The following is a 22,328-nucleotide window of genomic DNA, read 5'->3' as shown; positions in this document are numbered from 1 at the left end:
AGGGTAAGGGACACTAGGGGGCCTCAGCATAGTCGCCATTTGAAGCCAGCTGGATGAGTTCTGGCTTCCGCTTTTGCTCAGTGGTCCCTGGGGAAGTTTGTATTATATATTTAATTAATGAATGTGTCGTTCATTGACATGTCTGTGTAACTTTGGGGTTACATGTTTAGTCTTCTGTCTGCTTGTCAAGGGGGTGGGGTAACTGGGAGGTGTGGGTGGCCGTGGGAATTGTATGGGAAGAGCTATATGGATGGCTGACCATTCCCAAAGAGATAGCGCCTGGAACAGGCAGAGCAAGATGCAAGCTGAGGGTGCTGGTGGGAGGGGGTGTCAGTCTCAAGTGCCTCCCTTCTGAGGGAGGAGGATCAGTGTTTAGCTTCAGTTCCATTTCTTTCTCTGGACCTTTCTGTGAGGCACCTAGGCTCGGAAGTCATTTTGGCATTTTGGGGCTCGCTTGTGAGGTAGGACTGTCAGCCACAGGTAGGGAGGGATGTGTTGGCATGGTGGGCAGGGCCCAGGCTGGGCACACATACGGGCACCTGATCCTGGAGCTTGGAAAGGGCCTTTGCGGAGAGCTGTCTCTCGCTTAATGCCTTTTTGGGGAGGCCTCCTAGTACCCCTTCTTCCTTCTGGAGGGGGTATTCTCAGAACCACAGGCTACAGCCGGAGCAGGGTGCTGCAGGAAGGCCCCACCCAGGACAAAGGAAATCCTGCTTGGGGCTGTAAAGAGGCCAGGATATAGGTTGGGCTGAATTCCTTAAAAAGAGTCTGACAAAACTCAGGATGTCCAGTTATTATACATATATGATTGCAGGCAGCACCAGAAACTAAGAGCAAGGCCTGGAACAGATTCTCCCCTCTCTTCCTCAGACAGTGTGGTCTGCTGCCGGCAGGTGCTCCTTGGCTTGCTGACTGCGGTTCTCTTCTGCTTTAACTGATCAGGAAAATAAGCACCTGACTCCCACGTCTCCCCCGAACCCCCCCGTACACTGATGCCTGCACAGGCCAGCGTGGCCAGCACGTTACCCTCACTTGCGCCTTTAAGGATGTTCTACATGCCAAAAGTAGATGACTGGATAAAAAAGATGTGGTACATAGATACAATGGAATATTACTCAGCAACCAAAAAACAGAAACACATGTCTTTTGCAGCAACTTGGGTGGAGCTGGAAAAGATCATGCTTAGTGAGATAAGCCAGAAAGAGAAAGAAAAATACCGGATGGTTTCACTCATAGCAGGAGTATAATGGACCAGGCGAGAAAATAACAAGAATAATGAACAGCCATATACCAGAGACATTTTGTGGGGGTGGAGTGGGGAATGGGATCGAAAACGGGGGTGGGGTTTGGGGGGGGAGAAAAATGCACGGGATTATGGTAATGGCACACGGGTGATTTGGTGATAGGAAACCTGCGGGGATTACAATCGTGATGGAAAAAAAAAAGTGTACAAAATGACGTAAAAATAAACTTATGTTTAAAAAAAAAAAGGATGTTCTACATGCTGCCTGTGGAAAGCCTGGGCATTGTGCCACCGTGGACCTTTGGCCTGGCTGAGGCTGCCTCAGCCCTTCCCACAGATGGCAGAGATAAGCTCTTTGGGACGCTGAGCTTGGCACACACATGCGAGAATTCCCAGGAGCGAGCACTTCGCGTGTTAATCTGTGGTCCCCCAACAGCTCTTTTTGATCTGTTAAATAAATCTATTGGTTGAGTAACGTCGTGCTTGCTTGCTTTAAATTTCACCCGGTGATGTGAGGGGGACTGGCTCTCTTACGTCAGTTGACTAGCTCCCGCGTCGTGTGCCCTTCCCAGCTTTTTGGAGTCACTTATGAGGTAGCTGAAGCCCAGGAGGACCTGAGTCCTCGAACCCCTCAAAGCCAGGCCCCAGATTTGGGGAGGCCTTCGGGGCCTCTGTATTCTCAACTAGCCAGGAGACCGACCTCAGCCTCAGAGGCTAGCCCTCAGGTTCCGCATCTGTGAAATGGGAACAGAGCTGTTGCTCTAACGTGGGAGTGAAACGGGCAGGAGGAAGCCACCAGCACCAAAGGGACCAGGTGCCGAGCTAGTTCCCAGTGGGCCGCCTTCTCCCAGTGCGAATGGGAACGGGAAGGAAGTCTGCACCCAGAGCACAGGCTCAAGCTGACCGGGCCAGTGGCAGGAACAAGGAGGGCAGTGGGCAGGAGGGAGGTGGGACACGCAGGAATGAAGGTGGCTGTGGCAGGGGCTGTGGGCTGCCGCCCAGCATGTCAGGGTCTTCTGAGGGACCCAAAACAGCCAGAGGTGGTGTGTCAGCCTCTACACTGACTTCCGGGCCTTAAGGGGTAGCAACCAATCCAAGTTGTAACAATCACCATGTGGACTAGCCACACCAAATACTGGCAGGATGGGGTAGGGAGTCCCCGAACGACGGGGCTGAATCCCCTCGGAGCGGCCTGTGGCACCCAGAGTGACGTCTGCTGGCCTCCAAGGGGTTGGGACCTTTTAGACAAGGAGCTCAGGCTGGGGCGCTGGGCCCCTCACACAGCTCAGCCCCCACCTCCCTGTGGCACCCTCAGCTGATTGCGTGTCTGCGTGTCTTCAAATTTTCCAGGGCATTGTAACCTGGCCAGGTCATCCAGAAGATGCCAGTGCAAGCTGGATACAGAAAATGTGTCACCAAATTTACTTCCAATGAAGTGAGAGGTTCATGCTGAGATCCTTCTCATCTGCCTGAAGCTGTGGAAACACAAGCTGGAGCTCTGAGCCCTGGCTGAGGAGTTCAGCATCTCCCACTGTGGGCCTGGCGTGCAGGTGCCTCAAGAACTCATTAGGCTTCAGATGGTTAGATTTGATTACTCATATGATGGCAGATTTAAGAGCTGGGGAAAGATAAGGCACTCAAAGGCCCACTCGAACTCTAGGAAGCCAGACCCAGCAGCCCAGGCCACATGGAATCACAGCATCACCTCTTTTATAGCTAGAGACACCTTGGGACACACAGACGCACACATGCAGCTGGATCACTGTTGTTTGCAGTAAGGCATCCCAGCTGGGTTCCCCCCTCGCAGCCATAGGCTTTGAGAAGCCAAAGCTGCCCCACAGGAGCCCCTGAGAAACTTCCACCTCGTCACACCAAGGGCTCACTTGCTTGGAGGCAGCCACCGGTTACACTCTGCTCCCATCTCCCATACCCTGGAGGGTCCACTTTCCTTTTCGCAGAAGCCTCAGGTAGGCCCAGGCGAGGGCCGCTAGGCCAGGAGCAGGGTCTGCAGGCCTCCTGGAAGGAGCTGGACTGAAAGCCCTTGTGATATCTGAAGTGGCTCCTTCTCTGTCCTCCAGAGACCGACTTACTCAGGTGACCAGTGTGCTTTTCCTTAAACTCTGACTGCCTCAAGAGGACACATGGTCCCCTGAATCACTGCTTTCTTCCTTTGAACAGACTTCCTTAGGTATCTTGTGCCAGGGTCCCATGGACATGGGGAGCCACTGTATCCTCTGAACTAAATGGGGCTTTATTCTGGGCCTCATTCAGGAGGTCCAGCCTCTCGGGGTGTCACTCCAACTGGCCAACTCTCTGGGAGAAGTAAGTATGTAGGGTGAGTGGGGGTTATTTTACTGCATGACATTTAGGGGAGATGTACTGGAAAAACCCTCCTCAATCCTGACACTTCACCCCAGTGCCTACCTCCCTGGCATACAGTAGGTGTTCAGTGGATGCTTGTGCACAGCAGGGTTTTCCTTTTCTGGAATTGCCCCAAGGGAGATGCCCCACAGAGGGATGGACACACCTTTGGCATGTCTCCCACAAGGGAAGTAGGAGGAAGGTTTTCCTGGGGTTGCCCTGAGGGGGCTAGGGGTGGGCTTCTGGACTGGGAACAGGAGACTCCAGCCACCAAGGTCAGGCAAAGAGCTTTATTCAAAGAGGCAAATGTTCATGCTGCCACCCACCCCGGAAGGCCCTTGTATTGCTGTCAGTGTAGTACTGTGGGAGGCTAAGCAGGTTATGCAGTCATCTGCCTCGGACGTGACCTGCTGGTGTCTCTTGTGTGAGGACATCAGGCTCAGGGCTGAGTTGTCGCCCACACAGCCTGGCAGGGCCAAGTCCAGCCCTTCCCTGAGTGGGGTCTGGTGTGGCTGAGGTCTCACCTGGAGTGGGCGCAGTGAGGTGGCAGGGCCAGTGACTCCGTGCAGGTAAAATGCCTCCCCACCAGCCAATCTGAAAACACAACCTTCAGGCCAGCTGGCCCCCTTCCTCAAGGGCATGTGGTTCTGCACACACCTCTCACCTCGGCCCGAACTCAGCTGACTGACTGTCAGCAAAGTGAGCAGTGAGGCCTCTTCCCCCTGCTTGTTGCTGCACCTGGAGGACTCCAGCAGGCGGCACCCTTTCATTCCCAGGTAGTCTCTTTGCCATGCTGGCACCCTGGGGCTGCCTGCTGGGCTGGTTCAACAAATGGCAGACTGCCATAGTAGCCAGCTCTCTCCTAGTGGGGGCAGACAGCAAGCTGATGGGCTCCAGAGCTGGCCAGGGCCCTTACAGTGTCCTTAGTGAATAGTAAAGCTGATATGAACCAAGAAAATGGCTCTGTGGCCTGGCCTGTGTGTGGAAGCTGGTGCCTTTCTGGCTGCTCTGTTAATTCTGGGGTCCAGTGAGCCACTTGTGGGGCAGAAAATTCTGGGCAGGAGCAGCAGAGGTGGCTGTGTGAACACTGGCCCCTTTGAGAATTAAGCCAGGAGCCCTGTGGGCCATCACTGAAGACCAGTGGTCTGAGAGCACCTTGCCCTTCCCAGAGCCTCCAAGGACATCATCCGAGCATGAGGTCTTTGCCTGGCTCCCCCTCACCCCCGCTGCCACCACAGCCCTCCTTCCACACAGCCTGGCTCCCTCTCACCCCCGCTGCCACCACACCCCTCCTTCCCACATAGCCTGGAATTTGCCTCCAGACACCGAACTTCTCCCTTTGAGCTGGGGCGGTAGGTGCCTCTGGACCAGGACCATGCTCGTCGGTCCAGAGGGGCCCTGAAACAAAGACCTGGTGCAGGCAGGCTTGGTCCGGGTGCCTGAGCCCCCACCAACCTGGGGCAGTAGGCTAAAGAGCAGAGCAAAGGCTTAGGCCTGGGTTGGGGTAGGGAAGCCATTCTTATACCAACTGTTGCACAAATCTGCCCATGGAAATGGTGCTTCAGCAACCATTGGAAAGGAGTTTTGGGCCTCTAAGTCCCTGCTTGGACCTTCAGTCATAGTGGTAGACCCCTCATGCTTCAAATGAAATGACCGGGTTCATCCTGACAGTGCGTGTGGGAGGGGGCGGGGAGTGTCTTCTCTTGTCTGTCTTCACAGTTCACCAGTTTGTAGGCCTTGGCTGCCACCTGACCTTTCAGAGACGACATGGGCACTATCTTGGGCGAACTGACGGGAACACACATGCAGGAACTCTGCTCAGTCTTGCACATGTGTACTGCTAGACTCTCTCCGGGAGGGAAAATCAAAGTGCCGTTCTCACAGGGGAGGTCGGAGAGTCCCTACTGACGTCCACCCCACCGAGCCTCGCAGAGGGGCAGATCGGTAGCTTGGTGCTGTGACTCAGTGAAGATTCTAGCGTCAAAAAGGGGAGCTACGCTGGGTGCTAAGTCACACTTCAGGCTTGACAGCCTGGCGGGGCTGCACCTCTGCGTGTGTCCCAGTGTTGGGGTCCTCTCCCAAGCCCAGCCTGGCCTAGGGCCTTCCCCCTGACGTTCAGTCACGCAGCAAGGGGAGCCTTCCAGGGAGCAAGCGGCCCCTCTCAGCCTCCCCTGGCCAGTGTCTCCTGAGGTCAGTGTCCACCCCAACCTCGAGGGCCAGCTTGCCCTATCCTGCCAGAACGGAGGCATGCCTAGATCTTAAAAGCCAGACGCCAGGCCCTCAGCTTCCCAAGAAAAGACAGATACCCCAAGAAAAGTCGAAGGCAAGTTCCTTTCTGCCCCTGGGCGGCCCTGTTCAGCGCCTCCTCGGCTGGCCCAGCCGGGGCAGGCTGACAAGCCCTCTCTGGGCAGATTCTTCTTCGAGGAACTTCATGGAAGTTTTCTTCCTGCTCCTACATCCCACGGCCACCCCAGCCCTGGCGCAGCATGGAGGCCCTCCACAGAGCAAGTGTTGCAGAGGTGACGATGGGTGACCGTGGTGAGTGACCTGAGGGGCGGGGGTGAGGGGGGATGGCCTGCCCCGGCCCTACGGGAGGGCAGGGCGTCCGCGTCTGGCCTCCGCAGCAGCATCACTCGTCAGTCACCTCCACAGAGTCCTCGTCCTTCCTCTCCTCTGACTGCTCCTCCGTGCTTTCCATGTGATCGGTGTCTGACAGCGACGACACCTGCCGCACCCAGCCGTCCCTGTCGCTGCCTGGCTCTGGGTGCCATGGTCTGGAGAAGGGGCTGAGCCAGCTCAGGGAGAAGCCCCCACCAAAGGTGTCCTTGATGGTCTTCCAGCTGCCCGTGCGCTCCCTGGGCTGCTGCTTTCGCTTCAGGCGCTCAATGGCCTGGAGGGACAACGGGACAGAGTCAGCGGGACCGGACGGGCCTCCACAGGCGCGCCCAGCCCCCACGGCGGCACCCTGAGACGGGGCTGCCATCACGCAGCCTGCTCTGGGCCTGGCCAGAGCTGGGGGCCTCGGGGCTGATGTGGGAAGTGGCGTAGAGCAGTGCAGCAAGCAGAACCTTACGGGGAACTGGCCGGTGTCCCTCCCGCCCTCGGGTGCCCCCTGCTCCCCTCCCCAGGGTCTGCCCAGCCCTTGCTAAACGAGGCACCTGCTGTGCGGGCGCCAGGCTGCTGCATGGGCCCCGGTTCCCAGGCGCGAGCGGGCCGCCCATCCTGGGATCACTGAGAGCCAGGAGCCCTCCCGAAGGGTTCTGGGCCCTGCCCACAGCGGGTGCAGCACACTCAGCGTAAAGGGGACGGTACAGCAGGGGTACAGAGCACCAGGGCGGTACGGGGCGACGTGCATGCATGCAGCTGGCAGCCAGAGGCCACAGGGCCTCACCGTGGAGAGGCAAGGGCTGGCCTGGTCATGCGGCGGACACACCCTGTGGCCTCTCCCAAGTGGCCTACTCACCTGCCTCTGGGTGTTGGCTGCAGCTCAGCCAACAGGCCACAGACTAAGGGTGTTGGGCAGGGGAGAAACCCAAAGGAGTTACAGACCGAGCCAGGCTAGTTCCCAGGCCCTTGCCGCCCTCCGCAGAGGCTCCGACCCCACACCAGGACCTCGGGCTTCGCCAGCTCTTCTGGAAACCGAGGGAATTTGCTGTGGGTTTATGGGTACTGATCATCCCTATGTTTCTGTCCACCACGGAGCTGTCTCTGTGCACCCAGTCCTAGGTTTTGTCTTGTTTTCCTCACATAATTGGTATAATCCCTTCTGTTAACGCAGAAGGAAAAGTGGAGGTGCACACATGAGCCTCACTGTCCTGCCAGCTCTGCTTGTGCGCCTTCTCCCCACACCTTTTCGGAGACTAGCTTTGGGCTTTTGGGGGGAACTGCTGTTAAAGAGTCAGAACTCGAAGTATCTCTTACAAAGAGTAAAACTAACTCTAGAGGAGGGAAACTAGATTGACTTAACCAAATTAAAGTTAACAAAACCATGAAGAAGACCACATGCGGTTACAATTATCAACATCAAACATGGAGGAGGACACACATCACTTTTGGGGGCTCCTGCCAGAAGGCACAGCGTGGCGGGACGGGGCACAGAATGCCCGGCCTCCGGCCTGTGGAAGGGCCACCATCTGGTGGAAATGTGAGGGACCCAGAGAGAAAGGGGGATTGCATGGTAATCTAACTGTCCGGTACTGCTGAGCCGTACTTTAACATGGTTAATCTTATATTATGCAAGTTTTACCTCAATTAGAAAAAAGGTCAAGCTTGTGAAAGACAAAGAAAAAAGACTGGTGGATTGGAAAAGACTAATGAGACATGACGCAGGACGCAGTGTGGATCCTGGAACAGAAAAGGATAGTCTTGGGGTGAGGAGAAATCTGAATAAAACACATAGGTTAGTAAACAGCACAGTATTGACCAATTTCCAGGCTTCTATGTTTGCATAACGGCTATATAAAAACATTTACAGTGGAAAGACAGGGGTAGCTGGAGCTCTCTGTTCTGTTTTAATGAGCTTTTTTGCAAGCCTGAATTTATTTCACAATAAACAAAGTAATGTGAGACACAGAGATAGATGAATTCAATATTGAGCACCGGGCTATAATAGCAAAAAGTTGGAAATGATCAAAATGTCCAGTGATGATGGTTATGTGAAGCTGTGATTCACACTGGCACAAGAGCACGTTGGCACCTGTGGTGAGATTTTAGATGTTGTATTTACTGACTTCACACACATTACAAGTGTTCCGGTAAGTAGGTGTTACTTTTGCACAATCAGAAAAATGCTGTTTTAGAAAGTGGACCTTGGGGCCTCCCTGGTGGCATTAAAGTCTCAGTGCTGTCAAGCCATCGTTAGCCACTGCAGCATGAGTTTGATCGCCGGCCAGGGAGCTGACTCATACGGCGCAGCAGACCTTTCCTGTCCCACCCGCTGCTCCCCTCAGCAGTATGTTTCAGTAGATCCATATGTTCTGCTTCTTGCTCTATCTTGACGAATCCTCTCACCTCCTCTACCTCTGGCCTGTACCCCAGTTCTTATATACATGAATAAATTAAAAAAAGAAGAAGGTCCTCCCTGGTGACACAACAGTTTAAAGCACAGCACTGAGAAGCTGGCCACCGCCCTTTCCATGCCACTTCGATCCCTTGGCGGGCAGAGGGTGACCCACTTGGCACGGCAGACCTCTCCTGACCCGCCTACTGCCATGTACTTCGTCAGCCATGTACTTCGTCAATCTGCCTGTTCTGCTCCCCACTCTGACTTTGACATAAATAAATAAATCTTAAAAAAAAAAAATAAGAAAACTTGCAAGATCCTAAGAAAAAAGAAAGTGAACCTTGATAACACAAGCTTTGGGGAGCCCCTGTGGGTCCTGAGTACAGGATGCTTGGGCAAAGCCCTCATCAGTCCTCCCCACTTAGCAGGTGGCTGACTTTGGGGATGCTGCATTCCTCCCCCAGGTAATAAACCCAGGTCCAAGGGGCACAGAGGGGACACCTGGAAGTGCCAGGTGGTTGTGCCCACACCGAGGGTGGTCCTCACTGCCAGCCTGAAGGGAGGTGGGTGTTAGTGTCGACCCTGGGTAGGTGGGGAAGCAGAGGTTCAGAGAGGACAAAGCTCGTCCTGGGACCAGCACCGGGACCAACACTGGTGCCTTTTCTCTGCTCAGTGTGACTTCAGTTTGCCCACGGCCCGTCTGCACTGCTGGTCTCGAGGCAGAGGAAGGCCGCAGAAGGAAACAAAGAGCCCACGGCACTAATTGCGTCCCGGTGGCACGTTCCCACCACCGTGTTCCCAGGCTCTGCACAACTTCCTCTGAAACTTGTCAAAGCCTTTCAGAGGGGCCTGTCCTGCCTTCAGACACAGCTTCCCTCCCCAGCAGCGAAGTGGGCAGTGTCAGCTCTGCCTCAGGAAAGAAAATGCTGCAAGCGAATTTGCTGCTGGGAGTCTGGACCGTCCCGCTCCGCAGTCAGTGGGCTTCTCTCTCCTGGGAGCTCAATTTGAGCTTGGTGGGATTTAAGCTGTCCGAGGCAACGGCCGTAAGCTGGAGGTAAGCAGAAGCCCAGTCACACCCTAGTCAGGCCCCAGGAAACAAGAATGACTGGCTCCTAGTGAGCTGGCTCCGGCCTAAACCAGCTTCTCTTACAGAGCCGGTGTGAGCGGGGCCTTTTGGGCCTCTTCTAGGAGACGTGCGAGCTATGATTTGTAGACAAGGCACCAATGCCCCGCTGTGAATGTCCTGGAACTGAAGCTCCCGAGGGAGGCAGAGACCCAAGGCTGTGGGCCCCACACGGCAGGCCGCCCTGCTCCTCTGTCGTCAGCGTGTCAGGTCAGAGGTGCGACTGGGCCCTTCTCAGAGGTGGCCAGATGACGGGCTCTCAGGGGTTTCACATCTTTTCATTTGTAGCCCACAACAGTAAATTCCTGCGTGCATGTACTCACACAGTGTTTATGAACCAGGATGTACCCTCCAACGTGTAATTTATTTTTTTTTTATGTCTTTCAAAAAATGCTGTTGCAAACCAATAAACTGACTTCTTAGCAGTTGTGAACAGCTGTGACTCACGGCTTACAAGGCACAGCTCTAAGACTTAACATTCGCCCCCCCCCCAGTCTGGATGCCAAACTGACATTTATATCATCTCATGTAACCCTCACATCACCCTTGTGATTTGAAATTTTTAAGGATTGATTTATTTATGCATACAAGAACTGGGGTACAGGCCAGAGGAGCAGGATGGGTGGGAATGGGAGGATTCACCAGAGACAGAGTGGGGAGCAGAACAGGCAGATCTACTGAAATACACTGCTGAGGGCAGCAGTGGGTAAGACAGGAGAGGCCTGCTGTGCCATGTGGGTCCCCTCCCTGGCCAGGGTTGAACTGGTGCTGCTGAGTGCAGAGAGCTTCACAGCACTGCACTTTAACCTGGTGCGCACCAGGGCCTAGCCTTGTGGTTTGGATGGTCATCCCCACTTCACAGATGAGAAGACTGAGGCCTAGTTCCTGCTCAAGGTCACACAGGAAAGAAGTAACTGAGCCGGGACCTGAATGAAATGCCCCTTCACCAGGTGGCATCCTCCGGCTCTACTGTGCTTTTCGTAACTCCACCCCCCCGGGCCCCCCCTGGATTTATCAGCTCCTGTGTGCCAGGGTGGGGGGCTCTGAGGCTACTCAGCGTGCTAGGTAATCACACGCTCGAGTTGGTGAGTTTTTTTTGTGGGAGGGGCTGGGACCATGAAGCCTCCAGCTTAGAAGAGCAGAACTGTCAGGTGTTTGTTTGTTTTACTGTCAATACTTGGTCTTCTAGGAGGCTGTTCTCAGGCCGAATACGTACTAGAGGTGTACGGTAAAACTAATGCTCAGGCTGTTCGCCGCCAGCCTCTGTGGCTACCACCTGCGGCCTTGAATGCAGGAGGCTGTGGGCGCTTGGGCGTGGAGCTCGCGTGCCTGATGGTGGACACCTGGAGTACTGATGGAGCACGCGTGCAGGGCGCACCTGCGCCGGGAGGCGGAGCTTTAAGGGCGGCGCCACAGAGGGCCGAGTATGGCGGAGAGCCCACTAGAACGCCAGGATGCCAGTGAGAGATTTGCTGGGGGCTGGGGGTCCTGCCAGCCCCGGCCCCCCACCTGCCCCGCACCCGGCTGCCTCCCTACAGACGGTGTAGAAAGATCATTGAAAGCCTGAAAAAGCCACTGAGGGCTCTAGGCTCGCCTCTCCCCCTCTGCCTGGGTCCACAGAGGGGCTGCCTTGCTTGCGACACTCCAAGAGGGTCCAAGAAGAAGGCAGGTGGGCATGAGGCCCACAGAGAGAAGCCAAAGGCTGGGACACGCAGGTGCCTGCCCTGGGGTGCTTCCTGAGGCCACCACTCTGGAGGATCTGGCTCCGCTCAGCCCCTTCTCTCCTGGGGCTTGTCACCCAAAGAGCCCATGGTGGAGAAACCATGGCAAGATGAGACGTGCAGGGCCGCGGGACAGACCGACAACCTGGCTCCTCTCCACTCGCTGATGAGGCCGCATGCGGGTAAGTGAAGTGCGGCTTTTTATACCCCGGCCTCGGCGCTCACCTGCGGCCTTGATCACGCGTGGGAACGTGGGCTTGGGGTGCGCGTGCCTGAGTGTGGCCACCTGCAGTATGGCGTGGGCAAGCACACATGAGCCCAGAGGTCGGATCTCCGGGGCGATGTCACTCAGCTAGAGGACGGCAGGGGGAGGATGAGTGGTGTGACTGCAGAAGTGGCGAGACCGAGAGGCCAGAGCCTGGAGAGAAGCAGCAGAGAGATTTGCGGAGTGGGGGGTTGGGGGGGGCCTGCTGCTAGCATCCTGCTATGCCCCGTTCCGGGAAGAGGGGCGCGCAGTCGGTACACTCCATCTAGTACCACAGTGCGCCTGGCCGCACGCAGGACCCTGGCAGGCATCAGGAACCACCTGTGCGGTGACCCCCACAGATGCCAGTGGATTCTCAAACTCATGTGCCTCAGAATCACCTGCGGGGCCCTACGCACCCTGAGTTTGAGTGGTCTGGGTTAGGGCCCAAGAAAGTACACTTCTCTATAAAAAATTACTTTTAAGTGAGGCAAGATTAAGTTACCCCGACAAGGCTTTGCCACCGCAGTGAACCCCCTCACCAAATCACCCCGAGTCCACCACCATGGTCCAGTGTGCTTCCTTCCCTCTGTGTGTTTGCTGCCTTCCTCCACCCTCCCACTCTGGCTCTATAGAGTCAAAGAGAAAGTGCAACTCCAGTGATGCCTGGTGAGGACATTGCTGCGGGTGTGGACCGCACCGAGCACGTCACCAGCAAGACCCTAGTCTAGCTGACCCCCTCTCTTCGCCTCTGAAACTAAGGTCCCCCTTCTAGATTGAGAACCATCACTCCGGGACAGCTCGCCCGCCAGGCAGATGCTCCACCAGCCATGGCATGAGACAAACTTAAAATCCACTGGCCTGGCCGGCGGAGCCTGGCACGGCCGCCTGAGGGCTGGGGTTGAGTGACGCCAGCCTCGGGAAGGCGCTTCATAAACGTTTGCTAATTTGCCTCATCTGAAAGCTTTCTGCATCAGAAAGGTGGGGTGAATGTGCTAATTGCTGAGCCAGAATGAGCCAAAGCTGGTAACTCAAGGTGTCTTGTTGGGTTTTTCCAAGGAAAAAGTACTAGAAATGAACTTTTATGACAAAAAGATGGTAATAGCAAGCGTACTTCTTCAGGTTCACTTTGTGCGCGTGTTGAGGCCACGCAAACATGCAGAGGTCTGCTTGGGCCTCGCCTCCGCGCCTCAGGGCGGCGGCTCCCAACACAAAAGGAAGCTGATGGGCAGCTCCTCAGCCCACCCCGCCGGGTCGGCCCCCTCCTCACTGTTTATGCCGCCGCCAGTGCCCACATGCCCAGCTGGTGCGTGTGGCTCGTTCCCCGCGTGCCCAAGCGAAGAGCCGTTATGTCAAGGTGTCCGTCCTCTGGAGGTGAGCTCAGGGAAGCCTGTCCCCGTGTGGACAGCAAGCTGAGGCCAGCCGCTTCAGTGCAGAGGGCAGCCACACTCCTTAGTCGCCGTGCTCTTGGCAAACTGCTGTCCACCTGCATGGAAGTGTGGCGGGAGGCACAGGGCACCTTGCGTTGCGTCTTCCAGTCGCCCAGCTGCCTCACTGTGGCCCAGGGCTGGGCAACTCATTCTTTCAGTCACAGGGTCCATAAAAAACCAGAAGCAGAACCCCACAGAATGTGGGAAAGAACCTTTCCCTCTGGGGAAGAGAGCTGTAGTATGCTCAGGTTTCAACAACCAGTTGCTATTTTTAGGATGCTACAAAAAATTCAGTGTATCTTTAGCACTGTTTCATGCATTCCTTAGAACTTCCATGGGGAAAAGAATCAACTTGGTTCCCTGAAAAATGCCTTTGAAGATGAGGAACTTTGAGGGCATTGGAAAGATTTTGAACTATCTCCCTCCATGAGCAGGACCAGAGCCATTAGTCAATTTCTTACAGTAGACAGAATGTAAAAACGTGGAAACACGTGCCCTAGGTTTTAAAAAGCATCAAAACAAACTTTATACTCGCCCTCACTCTAATATAAACAAGCACAATAGCAGCTGGTTAACTTTGACAGGGCGGCAGAGCAATTCGGTTAAATGTGGAGGCTGCTGGCGATCTCCTGGGGCAACACTCCAGAATGCTTGTGATTTGCAGTGATTTCCTTTGGCCTGGTGTCTTCTGCAGGGTAGACAGGGGGAAATGCGTCTCTTCCCCAGGCCCAGCCCCAGCACACTGCACAGGCACGGAAATGTCTTTAGGTGAAGAACAAACTCTCGAGAGGGGGCATAAACACACATCCTTTACAAGGAACGAAGCACCCAACAGCGCACACCCAGGTTGGCTGCTGAACCCGCTCTCCCTGCGGGGTAACTCTCCCTGCGGGGTAACTCTCCCTGCGGGGTAACTCTCCCTGCGGGGTAACTCTCCCTGCGGGGTAACTCTCCCTGCGGGGTAATGCTTGAGAGAGCAGAGCTCAATCAGAACTAGTTTTGGAAAAGTTTTATTGCATTTCGTTTCCATGTGGAAGCACTGACAGAATCGAAAAGAGGCAGCAGGTTCCACTTGTCTGAAAAAATCACCAGGCTAGATTAACCTTCTTCCTATCCAGGACTGAATCGAACAAACCTATTCCCCCACCCCACCCAAGCAAAAGCTAGAAAAGGTTTGTGGCGATCGCATAAGAAAAACCAAACCCACGTGTTAAGATTTCACAGGCGGTCGGTGCTCAGATTCCCAGGCATCCTGCTCCTCCCCGCCAGCCTCAGCCTTCCTCTCACAAGGCGAAGGCGAGGACATGCCTCGGGCCCACCTGCTATGGCAGCAACCTCCACGGCCTCTATCGACTACAAAGTCTGGGGGCTAGAATGTCCCCCGTGCATCACGGTCACCCCACGTCAGTTGTCTCCCTGGTTAAATACAAGACACGGCCACGTGCACATGGTTGAGTCTGAAACATCAGAAAGTGAACCCACTTCAAAGATGCACAGAGTGAGGAAGAAGGAACCGATGGCAGGAGCCGCGTGCTGGGACTGTGGCTGTTTTATTCAGCGCTGACAGTGTAACATCTTGGGGAGAGAAGGTAGGGCCGGAAGAGTAGAACAACAGGGAAATGCAGCTCGCCTGAAACTGTGATTTTTTTTTTTTCTTCTTCTGATTGTATAAGGCATTTTGAACTGGCAAAACTTCTTTCCTTCACATCTTCCAAATAGAGGGAACATAATTGGTAATTCAGAATACAAATAAGACCCTTTTTATCTCTCCCCAGCCCCCGAAAAGTCCTATACACCCCAAGCCCAAAAAGTACAAGGCAGGCAACCGGCTTCATGAGTTAGGCAAACTGTCCACATGGAGGCTGACACTGCTGTTTCAAGGGCGCTCCCGAGGGCCAGGCCTGCCCCCTCAGGGCTCACGGGGTGAGCGTCCATCTTCCGTGAGGGTTTAAACTCCCGCCACTGCCTCCTACGCGTCCCGCCGGGCATCTGGACGGGCCCATCCGCACCCAGCACTGCACCTCACTCAGTTAGTGCAAGCGGGCGCGGCCTGGAGCCAGCACCCTTCACGTTAGTCATGCCAGACAGACAGCAGAGGGGAAACCAGAGGCCAGAGAAGTGATTTTTAAAAAGGAAAAAAGAGCAGCAGCTTCGGTCACCAAAAAATAGAAAAGGATGATCTTTTAAAAATAAAACATGGGCCCATTTTTTTTTTCTCTGCAATGCTCAGCCATTTTACTTGAGACATAAAAAGTTTTAGAGTAGTAGTTCTGCTTTGTTCAGTTTAGACATTCGTGAGAACGGGCCGGACGGTGCTGTGATGTGGTTTGTGTCTGAGTGGCAATGCTGGGCAGGGTCCTTCAGACCACATACTGGGAGGGGTCTGCTTTCCCTTGGTCTGGCGTGGCAAAGGGGCTGGCCCAGCCTAGAGAGAAGGGGTGGCCAAAAACGGCTTTCATGTTCATCCATTTTGTTTTTTTAGCCCATCTTCTCTCTTCCTTTTTCAATTGTTCTATTCCCTGAAAATAAGAACAATCATATTTTCAGTCAAGCACTTTATTGCTGTGGTTTTTTGGGGAGGGGTGTCCATTAGCTTGATGTGAACAGAATAACTGCTTCCTTTTAAAACCACAAAACTATCTACACAATACATTTTCCTTTCCTTTCTCATATAAGAAGTGTTTCTCAAGGAAAAGTCATGCCTTTTTGGGAGGGTGGGGGCTGGGCAGACATTGCAAGTCCTTCCAGGAAAGCATGAAGAAGGAGCAGTCAGTTGGCACGGAAGCCACCACTCCTAGTTAGGCTACTCAGTGTGTCTGGTTAAGTGAGGGGCGCGCCTGGGCAGACTTGGGTGCCGCGGGCCGCAGGGCCCTGACTGCGCTGGGCCGTGGGGGCGTGCTGTGGACGGCTTCAGAGTGAGAGGCCTCAGAGCTGGCGGGAGCGTTTGATTATCACGACGGCCAACAGTGGCCAATGATTTGTGACAGGCTCATGGGAAGTCTGAAGCTGCTATGACCACTTTGCAGACAAAAAAAAAAAGGAACAAATAAATTAAATAATCGCTCTGGCGAGGTTAGTCTCACCAGCAAAGATGGAACAGGGGTGAGAGACCAGGTGAGGGAGACATCACCAGAGAAGTGAAGGAGGAAGAATTAGTTCAGGTTAAAGGACCCGCACAGATGACCGGTCAGCGTCGTCAGGGCCAAGGTCGCCCTCATGCTCTTTCCAGGAGCATGACAGCAGCTACCTCAGCGGCTGTCTAGGCGCCTGTGCCACTCCCCTGCTAAGTCTCAGGAAAAGTGGTGGGGCGGGGAGAAAGAGGCTCCTCTCACCCCCTTCAGGGAGATGGGGGTGAGACGCGCAGGAGAGAAGGGGCCTGCGAGCCAGGGCGGTGCTGTCTGCCATGGTCTCCTGAGGGCCTAAGAGGCTACTCCAGGCTGAGCGGCGCTTGGGAAGGACACGGGGCCAGGGAAGACACCCCTTTCAGCGAGCTGCGGGCCCTCTCTTTACTTCCGGTTTTCCTTTTCAGTGCAAATCCCCTTAGGAAAGGCCTCAAGGGGAAGAACCATGAGGGCCAGGGTCTTCAGAGTTTTCTTTTGGCTCCACCAACCCAGGGCCTTGTGGCCTTGTGACAGTCCAACAGTGCGTGCGCGGGCCTGACAGTCTGCTCTGGGCTCCCTGCAGGTCTCACCCAGAGAAACTGGTCACAGTTACTGCTGGCCACACAGCTGATCTACACCAGTGACTGATTTTACAGAAACTTATATTACAAACATCTTTGCAATGGCTGCATATTATAAAAGGAATAAAAAACTGTTGAAAGCCTCCCAAAACATCGGAAATGGCCACAGATCCATGGAGAGCATCATCGTTCTCTTTAGGGCACGCTGACTGCGGTCTCTGGGCAAGCACCGTCTTCCTATGTGCTCCAGCTAGCCTGGCCTACCAGAGGGCAAGCACCCCCAGACTGGGCACTGCGGAGGGCTGTCTGCTAAGAGCTGCCGCTGGGGACCTTGGGAAGCCAGGGTGGCTCGTGACCTCACGACTGCCCCCACACAACGGGGCTAAGCGCTTCCCTTCTTCCTAGGGCTCCTCCTCTAGGCAACAGAGTCAAAGCACAAATGCTCTCTGTTAAGCCACGGACCGACCCTCTTTAGGCTTTGACATGTGAGGAAGGCGGGGAGGTGGCAGCGGTGGCACCAGGGCAGTGGATTCCAGTCGGCCCAGCCGTGGCCTGGGAGCCCCCGGGGAGCTGAGGGCAGGGACAAGTGGGCGTGGAGGATGGGGAGAAGGCAGTGGATGTTTCAGAGCTACGCGAAGTAGAGGGTCACCTAGAGACCAGGCGAGAGCTGCCCAGCGCTCGAACCGACCCTCGGGACTGCGCCATGAAGTCGCCTCTGGGATGCTAGCCCTGCTGTGCAGCCTGGACTAAGGCTCCCTCTGCCCACCACCCTGTCTCCGCGTGGGGCCCCCAGATAGGAAAGCTGCCCTGTCAAGCAGCGTGCCTGTCGGAGCACAGCGCACGAGAAGAAGCACCACAGGGGATGGAAGGGCTTGTGGCCAAAGAACCTATCACCAAAGCTGCCGGGCCGGTTCCTGGTGCGACCTGCTGTGCTGGCCCCAAGGGCCAGGATTCCGGGGGTGTGAAGAAGACCCAGGGTCACTGCAAAAGGAGGACGGTGTCCTGCAAAGCCAGGGCCTGGCCGCTGAGCTGCAGACCTGACTGAAACGCCTTTCCCGGGGCTCAGGTGTGGAGGCGGAGTGGGCGCCGCTTACCGTCTCGTCTGTGCAGATGGAGTGCACCTGGGTCCCAAACATCACCGACGTGAAAATGAGGAAGAGCAGCCCTTCGAAGCACAGCAGGATGAGCAGGATCACGGTGGTGGGTGGCGAGAAGGAGCTGCACTCTGAAAGAGAAGGGACTCCCAGGGCTCAGGGCTGCTGCCCACCACCCGGCGCCCTCACGGCTCCTGCTCTGCCTCCTGCCCTATGGGACTTTCATTCTCTCGGTGCCACGCGTCTCTGGCATCCAGACCTCGGGGAGAACCAGCCTGCCCCACACCTGGCTGTCCCGCCCTCCCGCAGGGAAGATGGCCCCAGGCCAGAGGTCTGTCAGGATTTCCTCTTGAGCGCGCCACTCCTTGCTCCTCGGCAGCAGAGGAACTGGGAGCCTCGAGTCTCTTCCATGGGGAATCTTAACCAAAGGCAACAAAGAGGACACAGCAAGGATCCTGGCACTGAAATTGTCTGCACAGGGTTGGAAAACTCTGCTCCAGAGATGGAGGCTTCCTCAGAAGGACGCAACCTCTGAGCCCAGCTTTTGTCATTTGCAAGTGGGGAGAATGTCTCCTACCTTGCAGTCTTATTACAAGGTCAACATAAGGAGCTGCTCAAATAGTCCCGTAGGCCATCTGCTTTACTCTTAAAGCACTAACAAAATGGCCCTGCAGTTCTCCGAAGACAGACGCGCCTCAGAGATGGTCTGTATGTCTGTCATCACTGTTAACCGGATGACAGACGGGCTAGTAATGTCTGTGATAAAATGTCCTCGTTGGACTACTCTAGCAAGTTGCCAAGGCCACATCTATAGCTGAACTGGGTTCCCAGGGCCTGGCAGAATGCAAGAACTTCGAGAACATTTGCCAAGTGATCAGAAACTTGCTGGTGACCCCCTCAGCTACGCAGAATGGAGTCATCTGTAGAAACCCCCTCACCCCACCCTTCGCCCTTCTCCCTGCTACCTACTAGCTGGGCCTCCTCTTGTGGGCTTGTGCCAGAGCTCTGGTGTCAGAAAAAGGGAGAAATGTGTGGTTAAAATGTGAAACGTTGCCCTCAGTCCCTCTGTGGGAGCCCAAATACCTAATGCTGTGTTGTGTGGAGAGGTGGTGAGTGAGAAAGGCCGTGAGGGTGGGTGCTCCTGTGGGATGAGCAGGCTGAGGTACAGGGGCTTCTGCTCCCTAGTGGGAGTCAAGCCACGCAGAGGAGAGGCAGGGCAGAAGAGTCCAGGGGAAGTTGCAAACTACAAACACAGACAGGGAAGACCTCTTCATATTGTTTGGGAACTAAAGAGACTGTCCTTTACACAGCCATGAGTTCTTGGGAAAGATAACAGCAGGACAATGCTCAGGAAGTCAGTAGACACAGGATGTGCAACACTTCTAAAAGATGGTGAAATGAGAGTGTGAAATCCAGAAGGTGGCCGGCCCCTCAATTCTTTCAGCACCTAGTTATTCACATTTCTTAAAAACTAAGTTTTTTTCAGCATCTAGCTTTTTCTCTCAGGATTTACGTGTCTTTCAGTGTTTCTTCTTCAGCATTTGTACATCCCCCCAAAAATTTATTTCTGCATGTTAGAGCTGGGGTGTAGGCCAGAGATGTAGGGGGTGAGAGGATTCACCAGAGAGAGTGGGGAGCAGAACAGGTGGAACTACTGATATCCACTGAGGGGAGCAGCGGGTGGGTCAGGAGGGGGTCTGCTGTGCCATGCGGGTCAGCTCCCAGTCTGGCGTTAGAGCTTATACTGCAATGGTTACAGATATCTTGATAGTGCTGAGAATTAACCAGGGAGGCCCCAGTTTTTGTACATTTAAATGGGATGTTCCTAAAGCAGGAGAATTTGTCTCTATTCTTAATATAACTTACTGGTTAAACAGTTAAAAAGAAAAAAAAAAAAAAAACCACACAAAAAAATCACATAAACCTCCACACCTAGCCAGAAGTTCAAAAAGGACTTGCATAACTGGCATATGCTAACCTTTGATTAAGAGGCTCTCTGCACTGAAGTGCTCTCTCCTTGAAGGCTCCCCACTTGGGACCGTCTCCCTCTTTACCAGGGGCACAGTCCCTCCAGGGGTAGTGCCCAGCTCACTACTGTCCCTGTGGGACGACTTGAAGGGGTTGTTTTCTTCAGGAAGAGTTATATCTTCCTGCTGTTTCTCCACGTGCCTTTAGAAAATCAAGTGAGGTAGGCCCCTGCTAACATGATGGAAATAGCCCTTTCCCACCCCTGGCGCGAGGAGGGCCGTCCTGGCTCATACTCACTTGTCCAATCTTCTTCAAAGCAATGCAGGAAGTGGAATCCCACCATGATGAGGGCGTGCAAGGAAATGAGAGCTATGTACATCTGAAACAGGAAAGTTCAGACACCACCGTTGTGAGAACCTTCTGAACAGGCAGGATCCTGGGACCTGACACTTGGAACCTCCCACTCGAGCATACTTGTTAGCCTGAGTGGGAGGCAACGGGTGATTCCGATGGTCCCCCTGCCCCCAGTCCTGGGTCTGAGGTGAATAGCCATTCACCGGAGGGCATGGCACAAGAACAGAAACAGCTTGCCTTCTCCCCAACCCCCGGCACCCCGGGCCTGTTGCTTCCTTTCACTTGGAGAAGTCAGGATGCTGGCTGCCCACCGCCCTTCCAGCTCTTGTGCTAAATTCATCCTTCGACCCTTAGCTGAGGGAGGGCTTGCGATCCTCACCCAAACTGCCTTTAGTGACTAAAGGCAGGTGCTCTGAGGGTGGAGCCCAGAACACAGCCCCTGCTTACAGCTGATCAACTTGAGTGCTTTCTAAAGACTCAAGCAAAGGGCTGGAGAGCAGGGGCTTGCTGGGCCGAAGAGAGCTGTGGCAGAGGCCGAGGCCTCCACGCAGGCCATACTCTGAATAGCAGCAAGTGTGCCGAGGGTCCTGAAGGAACAAAGAGCTCCATGCTTCCAGAGGGGGCGGGCCCAGGACGTGACTTACTGTAAACAGGACGAAGTACTTCTGGTTGTTCTCGCCAACACAGTTATTGACCCAGGGACAGTGGTGGTCCATCTTCCGGATGCACCGCTTGCACACGCTGAAAGGGCCCAGGAGGCAGAAGTTTAGGGGTGTCCTCATATAGCTAGTGGGCCCTTGGGAACATAAACCTGGGCCCCAGCCCACTCCTCCAGCACCACCCAGAGAATGTGTGGCAAGGGGCTTGGAAGGCAGGGCCGGGGCCCAAGTCACAGATGGGGACACTATTTCACCTCCAAACATGGAGGAACAGACATGGCTGAGAAAGAGGTTGCTATCCTGTGGTAAAGAGTGAGAAGATCAAGTCATCTGAAAAACGAGGATAGAGAAAACAGCTGCTCCTTGTTTCCCGTAAGACCAAAGATCTGGGAAGGGAGGACTTCCTGCCAAAGCACCACTTCGTGGAGCGGGGAGGCTAAGGACGAGAGGACTAGCAGAGGTCAGAGCAGGGTCAAGTGCAGGAAGGCTTTTAGCCCTAAGACAACATCCACTTAGTTGATAAAAGCAGAAAAGTCATTTGAGTTTAAATATTTGAGTATAATGTTGAATCAGATGACTTCACTGATTTGCAAACTATTAACTGGCTACTGGGCAGATTTGGACAGAAGCTGCTTCAAGTGTACTTGGTCACAAACACCTCGCTCACTGCTTTTTGCACCATACAAAGCAGTGATATGAAACAAGTACTAGCGGGGGCTCGAAAGCAGGTACTTCCCAGGGCTCAAATCTGGGAAGACCCTCGTGTCAGTACATGGGGCATCAAAGCCAGCTCCATCTTTGATTCACTAACATTGATTTTGGGGCCATCATTTGTTCGAACCAGTATGAAATACTCCAAGTATGAGTTTGGAAATAGATTCACTTTCAAAGTTTCCTAACTTGTACCCACTTTCTTTCCACTAGTTTCCACGGCTCACTTTGTCCAGGAGGCCTTGTGGAAGAGCGGGCTGGGGTCCCGCCTAGAGGACAGGTGTCCCATGCACATGCTGGTGCTTGCTGAGCTCTGGTTGAGCAGGGGGCAGGGGAGGTGCAGGAACAGCTTTTCTGGGTGTGAGGGTGAGCCGTCCCCTGGCTCCAGGCCGAGAAGCTGTGGTCTTTCCTCAGCATGGCCCACGGTTTGTGGGGGGCTTCCTTAGGCCACTAACTGCCGCGCTTCGGGTGCCCACTCACAGAAACAGCACTGTTGTGAGGACTACGTGAGAGCCGCGGTGGGGCCTGCCTTGGTGAGTGGCGAGTCACACAGGCTTCCACCCTCGCTCTTCTCTACAACTTGGAGGGCCTCACTGACACGGAATACGGGGGCTGCTCACCCAGCCTGAGAGGTGCTCACCCAGCCCCAGAATCCCCCGGTGCCTGGGGGGGGGGCGTGTGAGAAAGGGAGGCTAATGGGGCGTGACGGGTGTCATCTGTGTCCGGTACCAGCAAC

At 54.7% G+C, this 22,328-nt stretch overlaps 1 protein-coding gene across 3 annotated transcripts in view; it reads right to left on the bottom strand.

Moving 5' to 3' along the window:
* Positions 1–3,880: 3,880 nt before the first annotated feature.
* Positions 3,881–22,328, bottom strand: part of ZDHHC3 (zinc finger, DHHC-type containing 3) — a 44,710-nt gene continuing 26,262 nt past the window's right edge. For 2 of the 3 annotated variants that reach the window (XM_012720298.1, XM_012720299.1), the window contains exons 4-7: positions 20,867–20,963; positions 20,166–20,247; positions 17,901–18,031; positions 3,881–6,494 (exon numbers count right to left, since the gene is read on the bottom strand). In XM_012720298.1, coding sequence (XP_012575752.1) covers positions 6,234–6,494; positions 17,901–18,031; positions 20,166–20,247; positions 20,867–20,963 — 571 coding nt within the window. In that variant the 3' untranslated portion in view covers positions 3,881–6,233. Of the gene's footprint in view, positions 6,495–15,329; positions 15,644–17,900; positions 18,032–20,165; positions 20,248–20,866; positions 20,964–22,328 lie in introns of those variants that run through there. The other variant, XM_004676256.2, reaches the window with a different exon arrangement.

Source organism: Condylura cristata, unplaced genomic scaffold (assembly GCF_000260355.1).
Source record: "Condylura cristata isolate star-nosed mole 26May11 unplaced genomic scaffold, ConCri1.0 scaffold00004, whole genome shotgun sequence".
Taxonomy (NCBI): domain Eukaryota; kingdom Metazoa; phylum Chordata; class Mammalia; order Eulipotyphla; family Talpidae; genus Condylura; species Condylura cristata.
Note: the sequence above shows the minus strand (reverse complement) of the source record. Positions and strands in the feature narration are given on the sequence as shown.